The 13,424-nt window shown below is 48.1% G+C and overlaps 1 protein-coding gene across 2 annotated transcripts in view; it reads right to left on the minus strand.

The window, feature by feature from the left end:
• Positions 1-13,017, minus strand: part of SUV39H2 (SUV39H2 histone lysine methyltransferase) — a 175,806-nt gene extending 162,789 nt beyond the window's left edge. For both annotated transcript variants that reach the window (XM_069627834.1, XM_069627835.1), the window contains exon 1: positions 12,907-13,017. In XM_069627834.1, coding sequence (XP_069483935.1) covers positions 12,907-12,991 — 85 coding nt within the window. In that variant the 5' untranslated portion in view covers positions 12,992-13,017. The remainder of the gene's footprint in view (positions 1-12,906) is intronic.
• Positions 13,018-13,424: the final 407 nt, after the last annotated feature.

Genomic DNA, 13,424 nt, shown 5'->3' on the forward strand with positions numbered 1-13,424 from the left:
AGATAGCAAAAAAACAAGAATGTTAAAGTAGCTTGTCATGAATGGTTGGCCGGACGAATGTAAACTCCCTGTATGGCTATGCCATTATCGATAAACGTAACGCAAACTCACAGTTGCAAACATGGTATTCAGAGGGACAGGATTGTGTGCCCAGTAGAAATAATAAATGAATGAACAAGGACACAAATTACATTTAGGGGCCACACTCAGAACATAAGATGATGTGGCTATTGGTAGCCACTAAAGGACCAGGAATGACCCAACTAGTTAAACAATGCAAGGAATTCCACAATAGTGTTGGGAAGCGGGGACAATCGTCCCAGGCCCCCCAAGAGGTTTTGAATGCGGCAAAGGCCGAAGACTGCGTGAAAGGTGCACAGACGTGAGAATAGCAGCATTTTGGCCAGGCGGAAGACATGGGCGATGGGGCAGCCGACCTCAACCTCAACCAGTATTTTGAGTAGCACCAAGGAGGTCAGCAGCAGGGAAGAGGAGGTTTACAAGGGGGCACAGGGGAGCTTGGTGGAATGGGGCCCAGGGGCGGTATGGGACCTTCTTAGTGTTGGAGTTGTGGAACGTGGGGACACTTTGCAAGAGAATGTATAAGTAGACAGGGAGCAATGCATAACGCATACAGCCAACCGGCCCCTGCATTGCCGCAACCATGCTCCATCCCGCCCCCGATGTTCACTTCTATACCCTACGAAATATACCAGGCTTACACCCAATTACCACCAAAACCCCCACACATGCAGACAAAAGCACCGCCTAACCCACAAGCACAGATGGCCCAACGAAAAAAACCCATACGGATGCCAAATGTCCACGTCCAATGTAGTGCCAAACGGGACAGTAGCACCTTCTCGAAGGGTCAGTGTCATGGGGGAAACTCTTTCACGTTCCCAGGTACCAACACCTACCCTGATTAGGACAGCCCACAGAAAACTCTTGCGTGCCCAGCCCTGTCCATGACTACCCACCCTGATGAGGAATCCTTGGCGAGCGCGGAGTTAGGTAACAAGCAATTCATCTTTAAAGTCGACACAGGTGCCACTAAATCATCCATCAGTGAGGGAAACTTTGAGCTATCAGTTATAACTCTCGACACGCAAGGATTCTTTGGGGCTGTCGCAACAGTTCCCTACCCAAAAGAGGTAGCTATCAAAATAGGAGGGAAAGTGGTGCGTGCACCCTTACTATACTCAGAAGCCTCCCCCATTAATTTGTTGGGACAGGATAAGTTGAGCTAGTAGAACATGGCCATTTCCTTTACGGACCTCTGGGTGGCATGCGCCACCCCAGACATGTGTGCCTTAAGGGCAATGGTCATCATTCAGGCCCGAGGAGGGAGGTGGTGGACCGCGGCATCCATGTAAACCCAAACTGGTTTGTCTATGGAATAACAGTATTGCTTGATGTGGTGCCCCAGATTGGCAAGGCGTTTTGGCGGATACCTTCAGATTTCATATTTTGCCCTGTGGTAACACCGGAGCTTGTGGCACGTACGATACTGCCCCTAGATTTGCAGGGCCTGGTTGAGTCAGCTAAAAGGATTGTTGTGGTCGGGACAGATACCCATGGGTGCGATTGGCGGACGGTGCTGCGTATAGACCCAACAGTGCCCCTTAAAGAAGTGACAGATACAGAATTGTTGGAAGACAGGGTTGAAGACAGAGATTGTGTTAGCAATTTGTATACCCTGTGAGATCATGGTACAATATCGCAAGGTACAATGTAACTTGATGGCCCTTGTTGCTCCACCCCTTCACTGAGACCGACCTAGAGCAGGTCCCAGAGAGATTATGGACAGCCAATGCCCACGATGTAGAGCTCTTTCAGGGAATAGCGTAGGTCCGAATAGCACACAAGCCAGGAGCAGTGTTGCCCCGAGCAAAGCAATATCCTCTATCTAAAGAGGCAGAGGAGGGAATAAGCAACACCATCATGGCCCTCCTGAATCAGGGAATAATAGTACCTTCCACCTCTCATGCAACACAGCTATCTATCCGATCAAAAAGGCAAAAGTGGGGAGTTGGAGAATGATCCAGGACCTTTGCCCTCTGATTGTTCAGGCAGAATTCCCTGTGGTTCCGAACCCTGCAATGATACAGTACAGCATTCCAAAGGAGGCAACCCATTTCATTGTGGTAGATCTTATAAACACCTTCTTAATACCCCTGCACAGTGATTCGCAGCACCTCACCGTGTTTATGCATGGGGGGATGCGTTTCAAGCACACAAGATTGCCTCAGTGGTATTATGATTCCCCTAGCATCTTCAACAGGATATTCCATGCCGACTTAGGGAACATCCAAGTGCCCAGTACCATCATTCAGTATGTTGACGACCTATTGGGATCCAGTGACAGTGAGCAGCAGTGCCGGAAGGACTTCAGCACCCTTCTCCAGCTGTTGGCATATAAGGGGGCACAAGGTAGACAAGGCGAAGCTGCAATATTGCCTCCAAGGAGTGCTCTATTTAGGTCAATTGATATCTGTTCACAGCAAGAAAATTGGACCCAATCACGCTGCCTCAGTGTGCAACACTCTCCAGCCCAAAACTGTCTAAGAAATGCAGACATTTATAGGATTGTTTAACTATTGAAAGGGATGGATTTTAGATTACGCAGCATACACCAGACCCTTGCTGCATGGCCTCAAGGAGACCCAGCAATGAGACCATAAGATTATATGGGATGGGGACATGGTCAACAGCTTCAATTATCTGAAGTGATAGCCACTGCCACAGTGTTAGCAACCACTGATTACACCCAAGAATTGTATCTGTTCTCCCATTCCAATGGCCAACTGATGACTGCGATACTCACACAAAAGAGCAGGATGGGCCACAAGTCATTGGCCTACTACAGTGGAGTGCTAGATTCTGTGATGCAGGGGTAATTCCCATGTGAACAGGCTCTTGCTGTGGCTGAATTTGTGATTGAGAAGAGCTCCACAATTGCTATGCAGTGTTCCGTAACATTGTGTGCAGAGCATGCAGTGTTCGCCATCTTGGAGCGCTCAAAATCAACTTTGACTACACAGCGGGCATCCGTGTATGATATCATCCTGTCCAGCCCAAATATTCATATAGTGATGTGTAAAACTGTTAACCCCGACACCTTTTTAACAGAACCATGTACAGAGGAAGATCTTGGAATGCACAATCGTGTAACATTTTAGGGAGAAGAGGACGATATCTTAAAAGTGAGGGACAGTCCGCTCGAAGAGGCGAGGTGCTCTCCGTTGATGGGTCAGCAACTATTGACCAGGACACAGGCATACTGGGGTGGTGGTGGTGCGCCTAGTAGAAGGGGTCTACGAGGTGATAGTGCAAAAGAGACTACCCATGCACTATTCGCCCAAACAGCAGAACTTTTAGCACTTATAAAGGCGCTTCTAGATATGGGCGAAAGGTGTAATGGGCCTTCTTACCTAATAGTAGTTGTGTGTCCTTTCTCACAGTGGGTGGAGGCTGGTCCTTGTGCACACCTAGATGCAAAATTTCTAGCCAGGTTGTTGGCCAGAGAGGTTTTTCCTCCATGAAGGCTATGCAAGGCAATAAGGTCCGATAACGGCACACACTTTCTCAAGGAAATCACAGCATTATTGGGTATCAAGCATCGAATGTGTACAATTTACTACCCTCAGGCCAAGGGGTTGTGGATAGGGTAAATGATCTTCTAAAAAGTAAATTGTCCAAGCTTTGGACCACATTAAAGAAAAAATGGGTGCACTGCTTGCCCCTTGCTCTGTTCAACATGCGCACGCAGCACTGTAAGGATCACCATTTATCGCCTCATCGGGTGGTAACATGGTGGTGCCGCATGCACACGCCCCGATCTCAAATCAGGAGAGCATTTAATGCTCACATGGCTGCGTCTATTCTATGGGACGAATGTCACAGCTACTTATGTGCCTTAACCAAAGCCATAACATTGATCTCTCAACAGATCACACTGCTATGGACTGAAGATACTGCCAGGGCTGCATTTGTTTCTTCGCCCATGTCGCCTTTTCCCTGGTGACTGTGTCTTCATAAAGAACTTTGTCTGCCGGTGGAGCAAGCCTAGCTATAATGGCCCCTTTGAGGTTGTCTATGCTACTCCCCTTGCAGTGAATGTTTGTGAATTGGGTTATTAGTTGCACTTATCTGATGTACCTCAAGCACCCCCGCACAAGGTGATGACAGGACAGGCTAGGCTAGTGAAATGGGTGGTACGCGTCTGCTGATGACAGGCTCAGAGGTGGGGTATATGATTTAGTGCCGCAAAAGCAGGTCAGCCAGGGCGATGGGGCAAGTGAATAGAATTATCACAAAATGGCAGCGCCCTGGTGCCTGTTTTCGTGTGCGTTTAATGGACGAAAACTCAGGTAAGGTCCACAGGAGATTTTTCTAAAATCGAGCGACTTAGGCTTAAAAACACATGCCGACCCGTAGGGACAATAAAAATTTCTGACCGAACCATTCCTTTAATGTCTCCTTCTGGACTGTTTTTTAAGCAATACATGTAACTGCAGGTTTTTTGCTCGTTTTTGGCGTGTGGTTGATCTTCATTTTTAAAGGTTCTGCAACCAACCTACCTCTGCAATACATAAAAGAGCTTCTGTGTATCGTTTTGCACAGAAAGTACTTTCAAGCTCTCTCTCTCTTTAAAAAAAATGACTTCCTGTGTGCATTTCTTTGGTAGAGAACAAAAGGAGCGGTCCAATGCCCACTCAATGGGAGATCGGTTTTTCCTCCACCTACATGTGTGCTACCCATTGCATTGCTATATTATTTGCCTTGCCTACGTTTATATTAGGGAGGTAGTTTTATATGGGGAGGTCATATAAAAAGAGAGGGGACAATGGAACGTTACTAATAGTACTAAAATTAGTGCCAATCTTGCCAATTATTTAGCTGAATGGTCCTCTGTAAATGTTAAGAGTATTACGAATGTGTTAAATGCTGCAAATGTAACTAACAATGCATATTTTCCTTATATGAATGACACCGCAGTACAAATGAGCAAGTTCACTGAGTTGGTTATGCCACTGGTTTGTGCCCTACTGTTTCCTAACATTTTGAATATGTCACATAACAGTGTTTAAAAGCCTTTTAAAAGACAACTAAGAAGACACAAGTTTGATAAGTACAGGGGACTGGGTATAGATGTTATTGAAGATGTGCACCACCCAGAGTTAAGTAATAGTTGGTACGCAGACATGCACTCAGTGGGCAAAAAGAAGGTTAACGGGAGCAGTCATATCTGTTCCCAGATAGCGAACGTGCCAGGGGCACCCAAGGTATTAATGCCACAGGAGATTTTGCTCTTGGAGACTTAGGGTCTGGTCCATCTCACACTTTGCAGGCTGCAAAGCACTTTTGAAGCACAAAGTGTGCAACTTGTGATGATGGACCCTGACGAGTTGGAGTGTGCTTGCAACCCCAGGAGCCCGCAGTGCTTACAGAGACCTTAGCTGATGTTGGAGGGTGTGCAGTTTTTGGCGAACAGATGGCAAGAAACAACTAGCTGTATTTATTTATTTAATTGTTTTTAATAACGCACCTAATACCATATCTGAGTTTGGTTTCTAAGCGTGGATCCGGGATTTGAACCTCTGTTGCTCTGCGTGGTTTTGCTTCCAAGACCAGCGCGTTGCCCCTGTGCTATCCTCCTTAAACAAGAACGAATGGCAGGAGGACTAGTGGGATTCAGAGAAGAAGTGATCCAGAAATAGAACACGGTTTGCAGAGAGTACTGGAATGATCATGTGGCGAAACTCATGTGGATTGAGGCAATGGAGAAACCAGTACAAGTGCAAAAACAGGAGGAATACAAACTGTGTTTTACAATGAAGGAATTGTCTTTGGGAGAACCAGCAAGTGCAATAAGACATTATACATACCAGTTCTCAAGAAAGGGACAGCACCACTAATGGATAACTACTGGGTGTGTGGCCAGCCACTATGGAGGGGCACCCGCTCACTGGCCTCACCGAGCCTAGAGGTCCCTGAAGAGCACTTGATAGTGGAACCAGGTGGCTTGGCGACCCCAGCACCAGTGTCAGATGCACCTATCACAGTGCTGCCACCACTGCCTTTATTCCATATCCTGCCAGAAAAGAAGAAAGAAAAACTACGGAGAAGGCGAAGATCCAACTATTGGTCCCAAGAATCCTCAAATTGCTCAAAGACATACCAATATAGACTGTACAGCAAAGAAGAACCTTTTTTGCGTTATTATTGCTATCAGGAGCGCAAGCAGCCACGAATGCGAAATGGCTCCAGATCGTGCATCAGGAGGTGATACAGCTGGCCAATGACAATGAACATAGCCTCAAAGCTATCAAGATAGAGATGCGAGCGATCCGGCTGATGACGTTGCAGAACCGCTATGTGCTGGACCTCCTCACGGCCATGGCAGGAGGGGGTTTGCCAGAAGACTGGCGATTCTTGCGGTACCTACGTGCCTTCTAACAACACCGACAACAGGTACCTCACCAGCATAATAGGGACCCTACACACTGTGAGAAACCTGATGGTGTCTCACCCGCTAGTCCCCGGGGATCTGTCATCCAGGTGGCCAGGACACAGCCAACGCTTTTGGATCCAGTTCCTGGGGGTGGACCAGTGCAGGAGGATCACCTGGGTGAGGGGCATTTAGGGAGTGGGACACCGGATGGCGAGACGCATCATCCCCTTCCCTGTAACACCTTTACCCCAGCCTACCAGGTAGGATACAGGAACTCAACCCCCCCCCCCTTCACAACACAAACTTTCTAACGGACAGCTCATAATGAGAAAATGGACTAACACCCGAGCCGTATACCTTACATGTCCCAATACTCAATCTTGAATACCGAACTGAACAAACAATACTGTTTGAACAATTACACAGGTTTAAATACAGAACTGAATGAGAAGCACAGTGTGAATGAAAATATGCAATATTAAATACCGAGCAGGAGAGAAAGTATTGTTTGAAGAAAAACCAAGGCATATTAAACACCAGCATTTTAAACACTGAATGAACACTGGCAAATAAACTGACAAGGAGCGTCAGACCAGGGTTCGAAATTGAGGGGTGCTGGGAGCTATTTAGCTCCTCGTTCTAGTATAGTAGGGCATGGTTAGCTTGAAACAACAGATACCAGGAGCCGCCACTTTTGGCTCCTAGGTCCAACTGATGCTTTCCAAACATGTAAATGTGACATTAACTTTGAGTATTTGAGAATGTTAATAAAGAAGAATTAGAACACAACTAGTATACAGATAAGCACAATGATTCATACAAAATGGACAAAAAGTTAAAAGGAGCGTCTCTGGTAGCTCCTGGTTCCCCTGCAGCAGCTCCTGCCATCAGGGTGATGCCCGACACCCAGGAGCTGCGTTTAGCTCCTGCTCATCGAATCTCAATTTCAAACCCTGCCGACTGAAGTGAAAGCAGCATTGCAAACGCAACTAAAGCAAAGAGGTTAACAAACCAATGTGGAGGAGACTTGCAAAAGACTGATGTACAAGAATGTAACAGAGGCCAAAGAGGAGGAACTTATGGTTGCACGACATGTGATAGGTTGACCGTGAGGTCTGACAACTGCGCCTAGATCTGGGAGTTCCCCACTGTGAAGTTCACCTACAGTGCAAATCAAGTCATGGAGAAGCACAGGGCTCCTGGTTGCGTGACATGTGATGGGTGGACCGTGTGGTCCGTCAACTGCGCAGAGACCACGGGGCCCTAGATGGTGAGAAGCCTAAGACTTCGTGGCAAGTCAATCGAGTACTACAGTGCAGTCTTGGGGAAGGGAATCCTGAGAACTTAAAGAACTAAGAAATGCAGTCTTGGGGAAGGGAACCTCAAGACCCCCTTTTTGTGAACTGTGCTAAATTGAACTTGGGAAGGTAACCTCAAGATTTGGCAGAACATTGGTTAATCCAATAGCTATTGGAACTATATTAACTATATAGCCTTACACCACCCTGATATTTTAATAAAGCTTGTTGAAACTTGAGTTCTGTTGTCAGTGTTGTCTCTCTTGATACCATCCCTGTCTCAATACCCAGGAGCCGCTTTTAGTTACTGCTTATGCAATCTTAATTCCGATCCCTGCATCATGCCAAAACACAACCAAGACTGAGAGACGCTTGGGAGGTAAGAAAGAGGGGGGGTTAAGCCGGAGACAAGGCGCCAGGATCAAAAGCAAGAACAAGTAAAAAAATTCAAGAAAAGTAACAGCAAACAGTCATGTGGCAGACCTCATCGCCAGAAGAAACTACCAGTGAGGTAACCAAGACTATGAAACAGATTGGATGGGAAGTGCAACATTTACACTTATGAAAGAGGTACGTCATAGTCTGGCTCGTTTGCCAGTGAATTGTCACATCTTGCAGAGAACTCTGATAACTTGGCCAGAACAAACTAATACCATATAAGGCTGTGCCAACGAATTGGGAGCTGCAGAGGATGGAGTGTGCTGCCGGCCTTTCACTGCTCCCTATATGCTAGTTCCCCTTTTGCTACTACCCCACTGTATTTTTGTGCTCCACTTGATGTGGGACGGCCCCTGCCGCTTGGAGGCCTATTGGGGTTGTTCATTTGTGTTTGTTGCACCACTGGTTTGCTGATAAAGGGGTGCTAAGGGCTGCTGCACTGGAGACCTTGCCATACTGTGCCCCTGATTCCCTGACTGGTGGTCACTTGGAGGGGAGCTGCATCCTGTCTGGCTGTAGCGGAAGACTGGAGGCAGCATTCCGTGAGGTTCTGGGAGGAACCCTTGCATAGACCCGGGCTGCAGGGTACATATCTGCTTCAAGTGGACCCACTTTGTGTCGCTGCAGAGAATCTCTTCACTCGTCTGGAATTCTTCTCTCATGGACCTGGCTTGTCTGCAACTGTCGTGCTGCTAGCCCGCCTGGTGAGTTCGTCATGCATTGTGTAGTTGCTCCGTGTATTACTGTTTCTCTGTCTCTCTCCCTCTGCTCTCTCCCTCCATAGTGCTCTCCGTCTCTCCTATTTACTCAAACTGCTACTCTATCACCTACCCTACCTGCCTCTCAATGCCTAGAAGGAGAACGTTCAGAAAAGATCCCCTGGTCTCCAATCCAGGCCTGCCTATTCCTAACATCGATGTCAATGCTTCTTCCAGGCAGTCTGTCACGGATATCCTCTTTGCTGCTCCCTCTCCGGACCTATGAACTCCCCACATGGTCTCTGTCCTCTCCCCTTCTCGTCACCCATTAATGGTGGCACCAGATGGGAAGTACTCTTGGCAGGCTTCTCATCCTCCATTTGCATCTTTAATGTCTATCAGAATGGCACTGTCATGGCCCGGGGCTCTCTTCTTGATAAGGGTCTTCCATCTCTCATCAACTTCCTCCCTTCTTCTGCCACCCCTCTTGATCTTTCACTAGCGACATGTATACCACATCCCTGTACCGCTCCTTCGAAGACCTTCAAAGGTGGTAATCAGCTTCACCTCGCTATCCTCAACTCTCGCTCTGCTGTTAAACACTCCTCTGATATCTGTCTCCTTGGTATAGGTCAAAGGATCGACTGCAAAGGGTCGAATGACAAAAGGTTCGAGCCAATAGTCACAAAAACAAAAGGTTTGAAAAAATGTTTTTTAAATATATTTTTTTGGTGGGGGTTCCCCCCCAACCCCTGTTTTTGTGGTAAAAACCACTTTTTTTTACCTACACGGAAACCCAAAAATAAATATATAAATTGAAAAACAAAATGGAACCTTTGGTTTTTGACCCTATTGACTCTCACCTTTTGCATTCGAGCCTTTTGTAATCGATCCTTTGACTGGACACCTGTCTCCTTCTTGAAGACTTTGACCTTGACGTTCTCACTCTCACCGAGACATGGTTCACTGCCGGCGTTGTCACTGCTTTTGACACACTCCTCCCTGAGGTCTAAAAGATCCTCTCTAAGCCCAGTCCTAACCGGTCAGGAGGCGGAGTGGCCTTGATCTTCCTGCAATGGGTCCCTGCTACTATAATTCCCATTCAGACCTACTCTTCCTTTGCATGCCTCGTCTGCATGCTTGGTATCTCTCCAACACTCTTGCCACCATCTACAGGACGCCTAGTCCGGTCTCCCTCTTCCTCTCAGAGGGGTCTGAACTCACCTCTTCTGATCTCCAAGCTTCTCCTACTCAGAGATTTGACTATTCACCTTAACTCTCCTGGTTCGGCCACTGGAGTCTTCCGCAGCCTCTGTGACTCTTTCCCTCACTATTCATCCCTCCGGTCCGACGCATTCAGCCGGGCACACCTTGGATGCTCTCATCTCATCAGACATCCCCATCTCCAACCCTCATACTACACCTCTATCCTGGTCTGACCATGCTCTCCGGTCATCTCACCTGGATCTCTTATGTTCCCCGGCTAAGCCTCTGCCTGCACTCCAGTCTCCTTCTCTGTTAGTATATCGATGAAGCGAAGTGACAAATGCTGCTTTTTCTGCCACTATCATTCCCCCTCCAACTCCTGCCAGACTCCAACACTGACTCTGCCATAGCTAATCTTCACCTCTCCATCACCAACACCCTGCACATCCTTGCCCTTGCCATAAAGATCTGCATGAAGCCTGCCTCCAAGAGCATCACCTGGTATGACTCCGACCTAGCCCGAGTAGAAGTGGCAGGCACATCCTGACAGACTGGCCTGCTCCAAAGGCAATACAGACTCTCTATCCGCTCAAAGAAGAGGGCCTATATCCAAGCCTGCATCTCTGGGGACACTAACAAAACGGGCAAACTGTTTAAAATCTGCAAGGAACTCACCAATCCTTCTGCAGTCTCCACTTCTCCCCTGCAATCCCCGATGCTCTGTACTTCACTGGTCGCCCACTTCTTAACCAAAACTCAGGACACCTTGGCCCCCCCCTCTCCTCTTCCCTCCTACTCTCGTCTTTCTCGCCCAGAGCATTGGATGAGGTCACTAGACAAGTCCGCTCTATGAAAGTCTCCTCCAAACAGGTGCTCTCCTGCTCCTCCAGAACCATCCAGGACAACATTGCTTCCCTTGGGCCGGACTTGGCCGATTTCTGTAATCACTCGTTTGCCACTGGCTCCTTCCCGCTACCCCTCAAGCACTCCCTTGTGCATCCTTTCCACAAAACGCCCCCTGCTCACCCATCCTGCTCGACTTACTACCCCCCTACATCCATTAACCCCTTCCTGGGCAAATTCCTGAAGAAGTTGGTAATTTCCCAACTGATCCAACACACTGAATCTGTTGGCTGTCTCCACAACCACAAGTCTGGCTTCAGAGCAGCCAGAGGCATGGAAACTGCTCTACTGAACACCCATGAAGACTTGCTCTCAAATCTTGATTCCAACTCTCCATCCGTTTTTATCCTTCTGGATCTTTCCTTTGCCTTCGACATGGTCAATCATGCCACCCTGACCACGGGCCTGGCACTGGCCTGGTTGACCTCATTCCTCACTGACCATCCTTCCTAGGTTCAACTGGGCCCTTTTCACTCCCCTAACACACGCTCCTCTTGCTTCGTCCATCATGGCTCTACCCTCTTGCCGTGGTTCTTCAACATCTACCTTGTCCCTCTGGCCCGGATCTCCTCCTTCTATCCTCCCTTCCAGTGTTATGCAGACGAAACGCAGCTCTCCTTAAAGCTTTTCTCTACGGCCTCCTGTTCCTCCTCTCATCCTTGACTGTCCGACTGCTCTTCAGGCATGGTGTGCTGCCAATCATCTCTGCCTTAATGCCCGCAAACATCAGTTTCCATTTCTCGTCTCTCTCTGAATAAATGACTATTGTGGAAGTTGAGAAAGACAATAAGGGGGAGGGATTTCTCCTATGTGGCTTCGTCCTCTTTTTGCCCCCTTTATGCAGAATGCCCACAATCTTATCCAGCTGTGCCTGGGAACCACCTGGGAGTCTGCTTTCAGGGTCTCTTAACATCCATAGTATGGCAAGAAAAAGGTTAAATAAACTGAAGTCTTTTTGAGGCTCAGCTTTAGCCCCACAACATACCATGCATACTCCACATTACTTACCAATTATATGCAGTTATCTCAAAGGAAGGTGATCTGCCCACTTCCTCTTCCATGTTCCCTGCCAGGGCTGCAGCATAAGGACAAACTTACCCGAGCGAACCTGCCACTAATGAAAGGGGAGGTATATGGTCCTGCTTCTGTACAGACCATCCCAGCAGGCAAAAATGATTAATATAAAACAATCCGCTGGCCCTGCTCGCCACGTCATAATATCTGCAAAGCCAGGCAAAAAGAACAAACAGTGGCACACAAGAGCTTGTAGGTGCAATTAGATTAACCAAAATTTGGGGAGGGTGAACCAGGGGGGCCTCTGTAAAAAAAAAAAAAAAGAAAAAGGGGGTATATGGTGGGATTGGATATCTAGCATAGGCATACTTTCACTTAAGTAATGAAAAGGGACAAGGGACTAATGTACACTTGACAGGGGGGGGGGAGTGGTGAGGGGGTCTTCAACCTGCTATGCTAAAAGCAGATATCCATGATGCAACTGCATTTTCTGGAAGTGGTGTGCAATTATGCATAAACCTGCGGTGAATTCCGACAGTGCACAATAAGCAAAATCTGCCTCGCAAAGTACTTACCTCTTGTCGAACCAATAATTACAATGCATGCCATTCATTTAAAATGAAAATGGGAGCATCCTTACAGTAGTCTGTCTGATGTAAGTCTGTTGCATCACACAGCAAACGCGTCATAGAATAACCACGACGATGGCACGCGTCTCCATGGGGTGGCAGTCCGCGGGCCTACCCTGGAGGATGTTCCAGCTTCATGTGAGCTGCACACACTACGGTCTCGCGCCTCCTCCGGGTAGGCCCGGCCTGCGGATCCCCCCCTCCCCCCCTCCCCCCCATATGTTTCCCCTTCGATGAGAACGTGTGTGGCCCTACGAGTTTACCATGTGCTGCCGCTCGGCCAGTGGGCGGGCAGGCGGCCGGCGGCCCCTCACAGTCCAGCGTGTGACGCAGCTGACTCATCGCCATCCACACAAGCTCCAGACGCGCGTGGCGCGAGCGCTGCTGACTGGCAGTTGCCGGGTGCAGGCGACAGTTGCCCCGCGCGCCAATCAACTGCGAGGGCGTGCCGCCGCCGCCTCAGCACCGTGCCTCGGGTCTATTTGCATGCCAGGCCACGCCCACCGCGGGATAGGGCTCGGCCCATAATGTCTTCAGGGAGCTGCGCTGGGGGGGGGGGCTCTGTTGCCGAGGAGAGCCTTGGCTCTTCAGAGAATCCGCATACACACATTATTTATTATACTTTCTAACTTTTTTATTTGTGCGCTCTTTTAAAACAAACCTTACTCAAAAATGTTGTTAAAAAACATATTCCAAAATTACAAGCAAAAAAAAGCAGCATAAGTGGATTAAAAAAAATAAAATGTTTTTAATTGTATTTCAGTTCAAAGAACTTTTCACA

The sequence above is a fragment of the Ambystoma mexicanum genome, chromosome 12 (assembly GCF_040938575.1).
Source record: "Ambystoma mexicanum isolate Mex_15411 chromosome 12, UKY_AmexF1_1, whole genome shotgun sequence".
In the NCBI taxonomy this organism is placed as follows: domain Eukaryota; kingdom Metazoa; phylum Chordata; class Amphibia; order Caudata; family Ambystomatidae; genus Ambystoma; species Ambystoma mexicanum.